This window comes from Danio rerio, chromosome 9 (genome assembly GCF_049306965.1).
Source record: "Danio rerio strain Tuebingen ecotype United States chromosome 9, GRCz12tu, whole genome shotgun sequence".
In the NCBI taxonomy this organism is placed as follows: domain Eukaryota; kingdom Metazoa; phylum Chordata; class Actinopteri; order Cypriniformes; family Danionidae; genus Danio; species Danio rerio.
In genome coordinates, this window is record NC_133184.1 from 161,908 (window position 1) to 175,208 (window position 13,301).

Below are 13,301 nucleotides of genomic sequence, written 5' to 3' on the forward strand. Positions count from 1 at the left end.
ACAGTGGTTTGTTCTGGACACAATCCAACACTAATATTGCTGAAGGGGTGAATAATATTGAGCTTAACATGACTTTAACACTATTAAACACTGCTGTTATTCTAGCTGACGAGTATAACACAAGTATTTAAAATTATTCCCCCTCCTGTAATTATATTCTTTAAATATTTCCCAAATGATGTTTCTCAAATACAGAAGTTGTTCAGTGTTTCCTCTAATATTTGTTCTTCTGGAGAAAGTCTGATGTGTTTTATTCAGGCTAGAATAAGAGCATCGGTCCAATCTGGACACACCAAACACTGATCCTACAGCTTGCACACGGGCTAAAATAGGAGCCCTCAGTATGCCTTAGAAATACAAGCAAGAGTACAATAGACAGAAAGCAGCACTAGCAGTTTGCTTAGGAAATCAGGATTTATTGACAGGATCAGAAGTGGACTAACATCAGTGTAGTCTGCTGATGGAGCGGTCAGTGGAGGATCTGATGGAGGTGTTCAGTGTAGATCTTCAGTGTAGAGTCTGCTGATGGAGCGGTCAGCAGTGCTCAGAGCCGCCGGCCGCTGTGAGTCTGAGAGTCCAGCACTGCTGAAGTAAAATGGCACGTGTGTGATTCTGCCGTCAGACCAGCACTGAAACACACCAGACAGAAGATCACAACATTTACAGACGCACAACATCTACAGACGCACGACATCTACACAGACACACAACATCTGTCTCACCACCGTCAGCAGAGCGCCGTGCTGGAAGTGCGGGTGGAACTGCATGAATCTGGGTTCGGCTCCAGCTTCGCCCATCACAAACCCACTGCAGGAGAGAAACACAGCGTCAGGACGTGACCTGCTGACCTATACAGATGACCCGAGCTTTCAGATTCAAACCCTGACGTCACATTCAGTGTGTGCGAGTCGACATAGCGACGCATGCTCTGAACTAGAGTCGCTGCTAGTTTGGATATGGTTGCGGCCGGAAGTTAACAAGAGTTATTTCTATTATTTATTAAATTTCCCATTTATTGTAATTTATTAATGTCTACCCCCACCCCAACCCTCACAGTAACGTAAAAATATCAATTATTATTATAGAGTGTCATAAAAAATGCTGCTTCATTTATGTGCATATCACACTTCCTTTATTAATGTGCATATCACACTAGACTTTACCCTGAAGTAGGATGGTCAAAAGATTTGAGTTTAATACTAAACTTTTAAAATGTCCAATGTCCACTTCCCCTTAAATCTGCGTGCTGTTGGGTGTGTTCCTAAACAGCGCTGATTGGCCACTGTGTTCACCTGCTCAACAGGAGTGACTGTGATTGGCTGTGAAAGTCATCAGTCCACCACTGTTCACCGAGTGCAAACACAGATACAAGAAAGCTGGAGCATTGCAGAACGATCTCTGCTGACTGATCTTATTTTGACACATATTTTGGGAAAATGCTTTGAAAATGTTTATAAACTCATCAACACACTGTCCAGACTGACTCCTTTGGTGATGTTGGGGCTGTTTTTGCCCCATTGACTTCCATTATAATATCATTTATTGACTGTAAAGCCCTGACAGCAGATAATCCTGCATTCTTGACGGTTGCTGGTTTCCCCTGTTGGGGAGAGGGACGGTGTGTAGATTTTACTGTCAAACCTGAACAGCACACAAGGGTTAGGATTTGTAATTAAGGATTTCTCCATTGTTTCATTCCGTTTTTAACGATTGAGCGGATGAAATAACACCAGAAACACATTTATTTCAAACTGAAGCACTTTAAATAAAATTGTTAGTTATTAAGTCCATTTCAGGCCTTGAATGCACATGTCTGAAATAAATAATGCAGGATATAATCCAATAATCTTCATACGCACCACGGCAGCAGCTCAAATGCAGGACTGCAGCGCGTCTTAAACACGGCGATGACTGAAGGATGATCAGTGGACTGCGCATCTCCTGCACACACACACACACACACACACACACACACACACACACACACACACACACACACACACACACACGGTCAATGAGTTCAGATCATACAGTCATTAGATGATAGCTCGAGTAAAAATAAAAACAATGCAGTTTTGATCAATTCCTCTGCTAAAATAATGGATTACTGCTGATTGCAGATTGAGTGAACACAAACACAGCCTGACCACAAGAGCTCGGGATAATCAGACTGGACGCTGTTCTGCATGCATGAAACAGCTCTAATAGGCTGCAGATCTCAACATTATTAAAATATCTGTGTTCAGCAGAAGAGAGAAACAGAGTTGAGTTCATGTTAAGCAGTGTCAGTAAACGAGGAGTGAAATTAGTTTTTGGGTGGGCAGTCATGACTGTGGAGAGAGATAAAGCAGATATAACAGAAGACTTGTAGACAGAGGAGAATCACTTCACTGCATCGTTATTAAATCTAATAATCAGGCAGAAGATCCACAGCTCCACTGCTTTACTATCACTTTATCTGACTACTTTTTAGAAATCTGTTTGATTATTTAAAACTACTTATCTATTTATTGTTCATTATTCAGGAGGACTTCATTCTACCTTTCAGCAGCACAGCGAGTCTTTCACCTCGAGGATCCCAAGACAGAGAGCAGACCTCTCCTCCGACACTGCACACACAACACAGCAGGGGGTGTTTATTTACACACGCACACGTACACGCACAGGCACACGCACAGGCACACGCACAGGCACACGCACAGGCACACGCACACACGGTTTCAGCATTGATATAGTCACATCGCTGGATCTGCAATGTTAAGTGTTTATTGTTGAGCAGGAGCTTGTAGATTAATGGCAGTTTAACTGTTGTGGATTTAAAGTGTATTAAATGCAGTGTTTTCGTTTTTCTTTCTGTTAAACATGTCATGTGAGTTTAAAGCATTTACACAATGGCATCTGTTGCTTCATCAGACTAGTTGATTTTTTATTTTTATCGTGAACAAAGCAGAGTGTCATGCTACATTTAATCTTTTAGATATTTGTGTCCAGCTGCCATCAAGTCGTACCAGTCTTAATCCATCCAGTAAAATACATTTCATTTTGCAATTTATACAGCTGAAAACCTAAATAATGCAATGGCGACTGATTGTTGACCCATTAATTCCCTCTATTCACTAATGTAAATGTGTGCAAATATATTTTCACTGTTTTACTATTTGTTATGAGACTAAATGTAATTAAACTAAAGCTTAATGACTAAATGTAGACGTATTATTGAATAAACTGTCATAGTTTTGTGTAAACATTACATTAGTGCACAGTGTAGTGTGTAAAGTCATATCTTCAGTCTTGTATTGATCGTATTGCTGTATACCAGAGCTTTGTTTACAGGACAAATGGTTCTAGCTGATTTAATTTAATATTTTTATATTTAAAATAAGTTTAACTTCTATTAGTTCAAAATCCTCCTGCAGGAATTGTAGCGTTTAACTAAATTCTGAGCTGAAATAGTAAAAGCATCCTCAGATGGTGTGTGTGACTCGGCTTATTACACACACAGGGATGCGCAGCAGAGGCTCTCTCCATTACAGGAGCGTGTCGGAGAAAACAGCGCGCGCGTGCGTGTGTGTGTATGTATGTATGTATGTGTGTGTGTGTGTGTGTGTGTGTGGTTTCTTACGTCAGATCTCCTTCAGGTCCAGGAAAGCTGGTCTCAGACAGATCGGCCACCACTGTAGCGGCTTTCGGACCTCCTGAAACACAATCAAACACACGACTGAACATACACACAAGAGGAGATGCAGACGACACTAAATTACCACAATCTACTGATGATCTCTGTTCTAGAGCAGGGTTCCTGCAGCTCTCGCTAAATCAAACTGAAAACCTTTATTAATCAAACTTCACGCTCATGCAGGGGTAAACACGCAGGGCTTTTACTAATGGCCCAGTTTTTATGAGCTTGTGCTCAGGTGAGAGAAGCTTTAAACATGCTATTGTACAGGAGATAATAAGCCATATTGGCAAACAGACATAACTACACCTCTTACACGTGTTATTAGGATGATTGTTGGTGACTATACAGGTGTCGGCCTGATAGTGTAGCTTTACACCGTGTAAGACCTCTTTAAAATGATGTAAAACTCAATATTTCAGTCAACTGAAGACTTTTTAAGGGTTCAAATGTAGTTTTTGAAATTTGAAGTCTTCTTAAGGGAGCGTGGACACCCTGCAGAACTCAAGAATCAAGGCTGATTTGAATGTAAGAGCAGTCCCTGCAGTAGTGAAGCAGAAGCTGAGCTGCTCATACCTGTGAGATCAGAGAAGGAGAGCGCGTAGATCAGCCTCTCTCCCTGAATACTCAACAGCAGACAGGCTCCGTCTGGACTCCAGCACGCTGACTGACACACACACACACACACACACACACACACCCACACACACACACACACACACATTAGTAACACACTCCAACAACACTGGTGCTGAGATCTAGAACTGATACACACACGGTTCGCACACAGACAACACATGCTCACTGCAGAAACACTCGTTCAGGCTTGCAGAAACAGTGAACTACTGTGAGCTTCAACCTGCAGTTATATTAGAACAATAATAATAATAAGCTGATTTCATACAGCACATGTCCAGTGCTCAAAGATGCTTCACAAGAACAACAGAAGATCAAGAAAAATCCATTTCTCACCTGACAACTGCCTTTCAGACACGGCCATCTCTCACACGTCCACATACGCGTCTCCCAAACCCTGCAACACACACACACACACACACACACACACACACACACACACACACACACACACACACAGTACTAAATTGCTCTAAATGAACCCTAAAACGTTGATTATTATTAGTAATCATCATGTTGTGTTTGGTTTGTTTGTTGTGAATCTCCACTGCTGTGATTGTAATGTCCTGAAGAAGCGCAGGTTTTTCACTATTTTCTTTTATTTATTTTAGGAAAGCTGTAATCAGTCTATTATGACACAAATGTGTCGACATATTCATGAAGGTTTTATCAGTTTCAGTCACTTTGACTGTGAAGAACTAATAGATAATATACTGTCTCCCTCTTGTGGAAAAAACAGACATTGCAGTTCATGCTATAATAATAAAGCACATGATTGTGTGTTTGATCCTGGACAGTTTTTGAAATATGCATGAATGAGTCTTATTGGACTAGTTTGTATTTTGATCTAAATTTTGCCAAATAAATCAAACAAAAATGAGGTCTGTGAGGAATATCCACAAGATATCTCAGTAGCTCTGACTGAAAGCAGCAGAATATGGAGAGCAAATGGGCACAATGAAGAGCTCATGATCATATCTCTATTTTATTCTGCTGAGACGTGATCGTAAACATTCGCAGCCTGAAACGGGTTTTTATCCACAGGTCTCGTGGCTGAAACTCACGACTGACTACATTTCTATAATGGCGCTGTACCTGAAGAGAGCAGACGGTGTGGCGGCCAGCAGTCGACTGCCATCTGGAGACCAGGAGAGGAACGTGACGCCACCGCCGCCAACCCTCCGCAGCGGCACACAGCTCTCCGCCGCCACGTCCCACACCTGCCCAAACACACAACATTCAGTCACAACAAACACAGCATTTACACTCGGCCTGTCCATACGGCTGAAAACACATCAAAGATTCAAACTTCTTTCCTAAATAGAAGCAAAATTCACGTCATATTCAGACTGTAAAGGCAGTGCTGTTACAGGGAGCAGTGCTGTACTGTTTACTATACTAGTTTACCACAAGAGGGCACAAGCGGGCACAATACGCAAACAGAAACCAGATCAGCATCTCTTATTAAAATGATACTCACTTTTGCAAGTGCATAAACAAACAAACGACATTAAATAAATGAAGAAACTATTAAATAAAACATATGGCCTGTTTCCACTGAGCGGGTCAGCACTCTTATGTCTGTTAAAAGGTACCAAAAGGTCAATCGTACCATACTGTACCACTTTTTGGGTTTCTTTCCTAAGAACACACACACACACACACTCACCATCATGGCCGTGTCGACAGGAGACGCAGACACCAGCAGGGAGCCGGTGGGTGACCAGGCGATGGAGGTGATGGGAGAGTGACCGGGGTGAGACAAGACCTGCGCACAGCCTGACGACGGCCTGACAAACACACACAGAATTGTTTTTGTGAGTTATGGGGACATTGTATGAATGTGTGTGAACCTGTATATTAGTATTTCTGTGTGTGTGTGTACCTGGTGGACAGAGACGCAGGGTCCACATGCCAGATGAGCAGGCAGGACTGACAGGCCACAGCCAGAGCCGATCCGCACAGAGGCTTCCACTGTAGCGCACACACACTCCTCTGACAGCGGTGCTTCAGTGTGGGGGCCGTCGAGCTGCACGACACACACACACACACACACACACACACACACACACACACACACACACACACACACACACACACACACACACACACACACACACACACACACACACAGAGAGAGAGAGAGACATTCACACACAAACAGGACACACACATACACGTGCACACAGACAGAGACACAAACACACACTTAATGCCTAAATGCTTGACTCTGATTGGCTGATGAGCACTGTAAGGTGTGCTGTTATTTCCAGATAAAGCACGGCTGTAGTAGATCTGCTCAATGAGCTCAGTTATTTTACTGTGCTCGACTTCTCATCCTACAGGCCGGTGTGAGGGTCTCTCTTCTGCTGAACACAAATGAAGATACTCTGAAGAATGCTGGGAGACACACACACACGTTTGTTTTTGTGAAAAGTGGGGACATTACATAGGTTTCCATTCATTTTATACTATCCAAACTGTATATTGTATTGCCCTCACCCCACCCCTAAACCCAACCATCACAGGAGACTGTACAGCGTCACTCTCTGATTAAACTCATCCTGTGGGATTTAGAAGCATTTTGAGAAATGAGGACGTCACCAATGTGCTCATATTTCCCCTCCTTTTTGTAATACCTGTGTCATACCCATGTCACTATACAGATTTGTGTCCTGATATGACACACACACACACACACACACACACATACATAGTCTGTTCATCAGTAAATCTTCTTTAGTGTTCAACAGAGGAAAGGAGCTCGTATAGGTCTCGGAGCACTGGTGTGTGTGTGTGTGTAAATGCTGAGGAGATGCTTATGTGTGTGTGAGCGCTGCTGATTTGATGATGGAGCTGTGGATGTGGTGTAAACGCTTCATGTCAGACCTGTGCGGTTTGTAGATCTTGATGGAGTCGTCCAGCAGCGCTACAGCAAACTTATCCGTGTGAGGATGCCAAGAGAAGCTCCGCACAGCACTGTCTGACCTGAGGACACACACACACACACACACACACACACACACACACACACCACACACCACACACCACACACACACACCTCTCTCAAAGGTCTGATCCTGGACTGGAACATCAATGAGAGCAGGCAGACACACAGCTGAAGACAGAACTCTTCACTCTCTTCTGACATTTAATTCTCTTCAAAACATGTCCAGAGTGCTGTCCAACAGAAATAAAGTCTCTTCAGCACATTACTGATCGTAATAGTTTTAATAATCTCCTCCAAAACAAGCTCAAATCATCTAACAGACAGTGACATGATAAAGAGAGTAAAGAGTGGAGTGTGGAGGATGAAGATCAGAGCGGCGGAAATGACCTACCAGTCCAACATCTGGGAGAACTCGGCCACCATCTCATCACTGCTGAGCTGAAACACACACACACACGCACGCACGTACGCACGCGCACACACACACGCAGATTTAACATGCATCATATGGACAAATAAAAAGTCTATCCTTTATATCATGGTGTCTCAACGCACAGTTTACAGAAATACATGTTAATAATTAATATGAAACTCTATTATGGGGATGCAAACAGAAACAGAAACAAACATCATAAGAAAGCTGCAATCTTGAAAGTGCAACATTTACCTTCTGCCTTTTATTTAGCAGTATTTTAGTATTTATGTTGGGCCTGTAATCAGTAGTTCCATATTTCATTCATAATTATCTTATATTTCAACATTTTTAATCAAACGTTTGCCCTGAAGGTCTGAATACAGAGAGAAATATGATCACATCTGAGTATATAAATACAAAAAATATCACAATATTTTACTAATATCATGCAGCCCTAATATATAAATATATAGATATATATATAGGCAGATCACCTACTGCACCTTTAATGTTGACACCCACAGACATCATCATCATCAAATAAACAGAGGTGAGACTTTCTCATACACAGCCTCATTTCAGCTGTCAATAAAATATATATAGATTCTACATCAGACGCTGCGTTTATTTAATACATTTCAGGGTTTTTTCACGTTTATTACACAGGACAGTAGAGATGAGACAGGAATACATGGGGAGCAGAGAGAGGGAGGAAAGAAGGATCTGGAGCTGGGAACTGAACTCAGGTCACGGTGAGCAGCACAATGCTATATATCAGCACACTTCACTACTAGGCTATAGGAGCTGATCAGAAGTAGAGTTAACCAAAACATTAGCAATGTTATATATAATTGTAATAGCTCAGTTAGACTGCACGCTTACACTTTTACAACTTTCTCAAATTCAACATGAAACACACTCTTACCAGCAGGAATGACACCCCACCCTACTCTACACTCTCTCTTCATGTAGCCGGACGCATTACATAAGCAGTACATAACCATAGCCACCGTCATATAGCCACTGTCATATAGCCACCGTCATATAGCCACCGTCATATAGCCACTGTCATATAGCCACTGTCATATAGCCACTGTCATATAGCCACTGTCATATAGCCACTGTCATATAGCCACCGTCATATAGCCACCGTCATATAGCCACCGTCATATAGCCACTGTCATATAGCCACTGTCATATAGCCACTGTCATATAGCCACTGTCATATAGCGCACCATTACATAACTTGTTAGTTCTTTGGATTGTATTGCTTTCAGAAGTTCATTTCAATCACCGAGGCCACCTCATTCGGGCGATCTCTGACCGATGGATTTGGCGCGGATAAGAGCACGATTGCTGGATTCACATACAGCAAATGAAGCCCGCTAACGGGGGAAACACAGCCTGATCTGAACAAATGTCTAGGTGTAAAAGCAGCCTTACATCTAGATCTCTGACATTTGTCCACAGCGATGCCTCTTCTACATCATCTAATCATCTTCTGGCAGAGGCCTGGGTCAAAAACCACCCTGCTGTCTGAATAAAGTAAGCTCAATTCTGCATTTGTCAGAGGTCTGGATCATTTCAGGCGGGACACGTTCAGAATGCAGAGAAATGGTGAATATCTGCATCTACAGCAGGACAGGAGAGGACTGACATGCTGACGTGACTCACTGTCAGATGAGGAAACAGAGAGCCATGGAAGGAGGAAGACCATCTCAGCAGAGCCAGCAGACAGGAGGAGCCCACCGACACACACCTGGGCACTAACACACACACACACGCACGCACGCACGCACGCACGCATGCACGCACACACACACACAGAAAGAGAGAGAAACACACAGATTAACATACACAAAGAGAATCTATACATCATCCTTCACTCTCACACACACACACACACACCTTCATCTGCACTGTTGGTGATCTGGTCCAGAAGGCCGTACAGACCAGCATCACGCCTGAGAGAGACACACACACACACACACACACACACACACAATCATCATCATCAACTAACAGCAGAAACTGATCAATCAACACTGAGCTCTCTGTGTGTGTGTGTGTGTGTGTGTGTGTGTATGCAAGTATGTGTATTGTAGTGTTTGTGTAATTATGTGTGTGTATTTGCAAGAGCATGTGTTTTTTTTTTATATATCTGTGTGTGAGAATGTGTGTGTGTGTGAGTGTGTGTGTGTGTGTACAGACCAGGCTCCAGCGCTTCTCCTCCACAGTGTGTCTCTCTGGTCCAGGAATGCTGATTTACTGCTGCTCTCGGCTCGACTGTGACCCTTCAGTGTGTCTCTGGTGAACTGAGGACTGGGCAGATCGACCTGCACACACACGCATGCACGCACGCACACAAACACACACGTTTGTTTTTGTGAAAAGTGGGTACATGATATAGGTTTCCATTCATTTTACACTGTTCAGACCGTATATTGCACTGCCCTCGCGGTTTAGGATCTAAAGGTGTGGAGGTTACTGGAGAAACGCTCTGCAAACGTTAAATGACCGCTGGTGAAGGTCGTGAGTGTTTTTCTCAAAGGTCAGAGAGGTCACCTGAGGGTCAGACGCCTGCAGCTCGTTGTGCTGCTCCATCAGTGTGTGTGTGTGTCCCGCAGCCAGCGGAGGAGGAAACACAGCCAGAGAACACATCATACACCTGCAAACACACACACACACACACGTTTGTTTTTGTGAAAAGTGGGGACATTACATAGGTTTCCATTCATTTTATACAATCCAAACCGTATATTGTATTGCCCTCACCCCACCCCTAAACCCAACCATCACAGGAGACTGTGTGCAGCTTTACTCTCTGATTAAACTCATCCTGTGGAATTTAGAAGCATTTTGAGAAATGAGGACGTCACCAATGTGCTCATATTTCACCTCTTTCTGTAATACCTGTGTCATACTCATGTCATTATACAGATGTGTCCTGATATTTCACAAAAACACGTACACACACACACACACACCAACATAAACAACACACAAGCAAACAAACAATATACCTACACACTCATCATATATACATATGCAGATACACACAGATCATAAACAAAACTCACACATATGAATATACATATACACAATATAAATACATTACACACATATGCACACAACATAAACAACACACACAATAGGCATTATAAACAATACACTCACAACATAAACAATATACACACACATACGTCATATATATACACATGCACACACATCATAAACAACACAGACACATACACTATATACATAACATATATAAAGTACACGGAAAACACGTACGCAGACATACACAATTACACATCATACATAAAACACAACACACACACACACACACACACACACACACACACACACACACACACACACACACACACACAGACATACAGACAGAACACACATTATATAACTAAGGAACCTGCACAGATCGTTTCTCCATCGGGTTATTAATATTATCTGGCACAACTTTAATCATGTTCACAGTGACAGATCTTAATTAATCAGAGTAAAGGCCGGGTCAGGTGTACGCGCTCGTGGACTGGTGAGGAGCAGAAACTGCTGCTGCTGCTGTGATGATTCAGGCTATAAGTGAGGACAACACTGCTACAGTTTACGAATAAACACTCCAGAAACACACACACTGAGAACGCGCAGACATTATGAATGTGTTGTGTGTTTAATAATAGTGTAGTTTTCTGAAACTCACCAGTTGAACAGCGCTGAGGCTCCAGCAGAACTCGCGCCTTCAGACTGACGGAAGCCCTAATGAGACAAACCCCCTCAGGAAAACACAAACGCGTGTTCATAATAAAAGTCCTCCAACTCTCACCAGGCTGTTTTGTTTTAACCACGGTGTTACAATTATTTATTACTATATTTCTTTTGTTATTATTACTATAATAAGTTTCTTGGCTGTGGTTATTGTTAGAGGGAATACAACTGGGATACAGTTTATGGGGTATATGCACAAAAACTTTTAATTTCAGCCAGCCTCAGCACTTCCTGTGAACTGTTTTTCCAACATAAAGTTGACACGTTTAATGTCTGATTTCTTTATGAATCTGTGATCTACACTGCCTGATAGATATAGGATAGCATATGTGTCACAAACATTAGGTCAAGTTAGTAGAGGAGGTCTAGAAGGGATATAGCTGCGGATACGTTAATCATGTTTGTGACACAGTAAATCATATTTTTACAATAGTGTGAGGGTTGGGTTTAGGGGTAGATGCTAATAAAACACAATTAATAAGTAAGAAATATTAGTTTGAAGTTATTCTAATGTTTAGGACTTTATATCAGGAATGTATTCTTATAAAACCATGTTTGTTGTTGCTTTCATTAGCTTTGTTAAAGCGTGAAAGACAATTATTAATGCAATAATCGACATTTTCATGTGAGTAGCCTACATATTATTTTGCTGATTTCTACCTGCTGCTGATAACCTATTACATAATAATGATTCAGCATTGACATTTCATTTTTTGCACATTTTACATTACTGAAGTTTATCAATTAAATAATAAAATTAAACAGAAATATAAAAGTTCTGAAATTTAGTTGGAACTTTGCAGTTTGTGATATTTTTATATTGTAGTTTGTTATGTTTTGTGAAAAGTATAATCTGTTTAAATTTGAGCATGGTGGCTCATTGGTCAGCACCGTCACCTCACAGTAAGAAGGTCTCTGGTTTGAGTCTCGGCTGGGTCAGGTGGTGTTTCTGTGTGGAGTTTGCATGTTCTCCCCGTGTTGGCGTGGGTTTCCTCTGGGTGCTCCGGTTTCTCCCACAGTCCAAACACATGCGCTATAGGGGAACTGGTGAACTAAACTGGCCGCAGTGTATGAGTGAATGAGTGTGAATCGGTGTTTCCCAGTACTGGCTACTGGAAGGGCATCCACTGTGTAAAACATATGCTGGAATAGCTGGTGGTTCATTCCACTGTGGTGACCCCTGATAAATAAAGGGACTAAGCTGATAGAAAATGAATGAATTTAAACATTATCTTTCTATTCCCGGGTGGGCTCATTCATGCTGAACGCTACATATATATATATTATAACCTATAATTAGGCCCACACAGGTTCTGCATGCACAGAATTCCACTGATGTTTAGCCCATCATTAATTCTGTTTGTTTACTTGAGTAAATGTGTGTAAATTTATATTTATTCAGTTTTTAAATTAATGTCAGTTATATTACTGACTAATATGAGAATATCCATATGGTTTATTTACAATATAGTGTGTACAGTAATATCTTCTGTCTTTTAGTAGAGATATTATATGAGAGACTTGCTTTGTTTACCAAATAAGTGGATCTAACTGGATTTGCATTGTAAACATTAAATACAAGTTAAAAATGTAGTACTTTTTATTTCATATATTAAGGCTTTAGTTATTATACTCCCAAAATAATTCAGAATAAATCTGCAGATTTTTAACAAAATTCTGTGCAGAAATAGCAAAAAAAACCTCTGCAGATTCCGTCTGGCCCTAGCTATAACCTAAAACAAATTTACACACATTTACACAAGTAAGTAAACAGAATCGATGAGCTAAAAATCGGCAGATCTGCACACGCCGTGTGAGCCTACCTATAACATATAATCCTT

At 41.7% G+C, this 13,301-nt stretch overlaps 1 protein-coding gene across 5 annotated transcripts in view; it reads right to left on the bottom strand.

Moving 5' to 3' along the window:
• Positions 1–395: 395 nt before the first annotated feature.
• aaas (achalasia, adrenocortical insufficiency, alacrimia) overlaps positions 396–13,301 on the bottom strand; it is a 44,487-nt gene continuing 31,581 nt past the window's right edge. For 2 of the 5 annotated variants that reach the window (XM_068223338.2, XM_073911754.1), the window contains 16 exons: positions 10,243–10,345; positions 9,889–10,013; positions 9,586–9,641; positions 9,352–9,443; positions 7,654–7,700; positions 7,202–7,300; positions 6,198–6,341; positions 5,982–6,102; positions 5,408–5,532; positions 4,649–4,709; positions 4,253–4,343; positions 3,623–3,695; positions 2,542–2,609; positions 1,860–1,941; positions 723–807; positions 396–629 (listed from right to left, as the gene is read on the bottom strand). In XM_068223338.2, the coding sequence (XP_068079439.1) occupies positions 495–629; positions 723–807; positions 1,860–1,941; positions 2,542–2,609; positions 3,623–3,695; positions 4,253–4,343; positions 4,649–4,709; positions 5,408–5,532; positions 5,982–6,102; positions 6,198–6,341; positions 7,202–7,300; positions 7,654–7,700; positions 9,352–9,443; positions 9,586–9,641; positions 9,889–10,013; positions 10,243–10,341 (1,503 nt within the window). In that variant the 5' untranslated portion in view covers positions 10,342–10,345 and the 3' untranslated portion in view covers positions 396–494. Of the gene's footprint in view, positions 630–722; positions 808–1,859; positions 1,942–2,541; positions 2,610–3,622; positions 3,696–4,252; positions 4,344–4,648; positions 4,710–5,407; positions 5,533–5,981; positions 6,103–6,197; positions 6,342–7,201; positions 7,301–7,653; positions 8,701–8,841; positions 9,444–9,585; positions 9,642–9,888; positions 10,014–10,242; positions 10,346–10,575; positions 10,625–11,395; positions 11,454–13,301 lie in introns of those variants that run through there. The other 3 variants (XM_073911753.1, XM_073911755.1, NM_213225.2) reach the window with 3 other exon arrangements.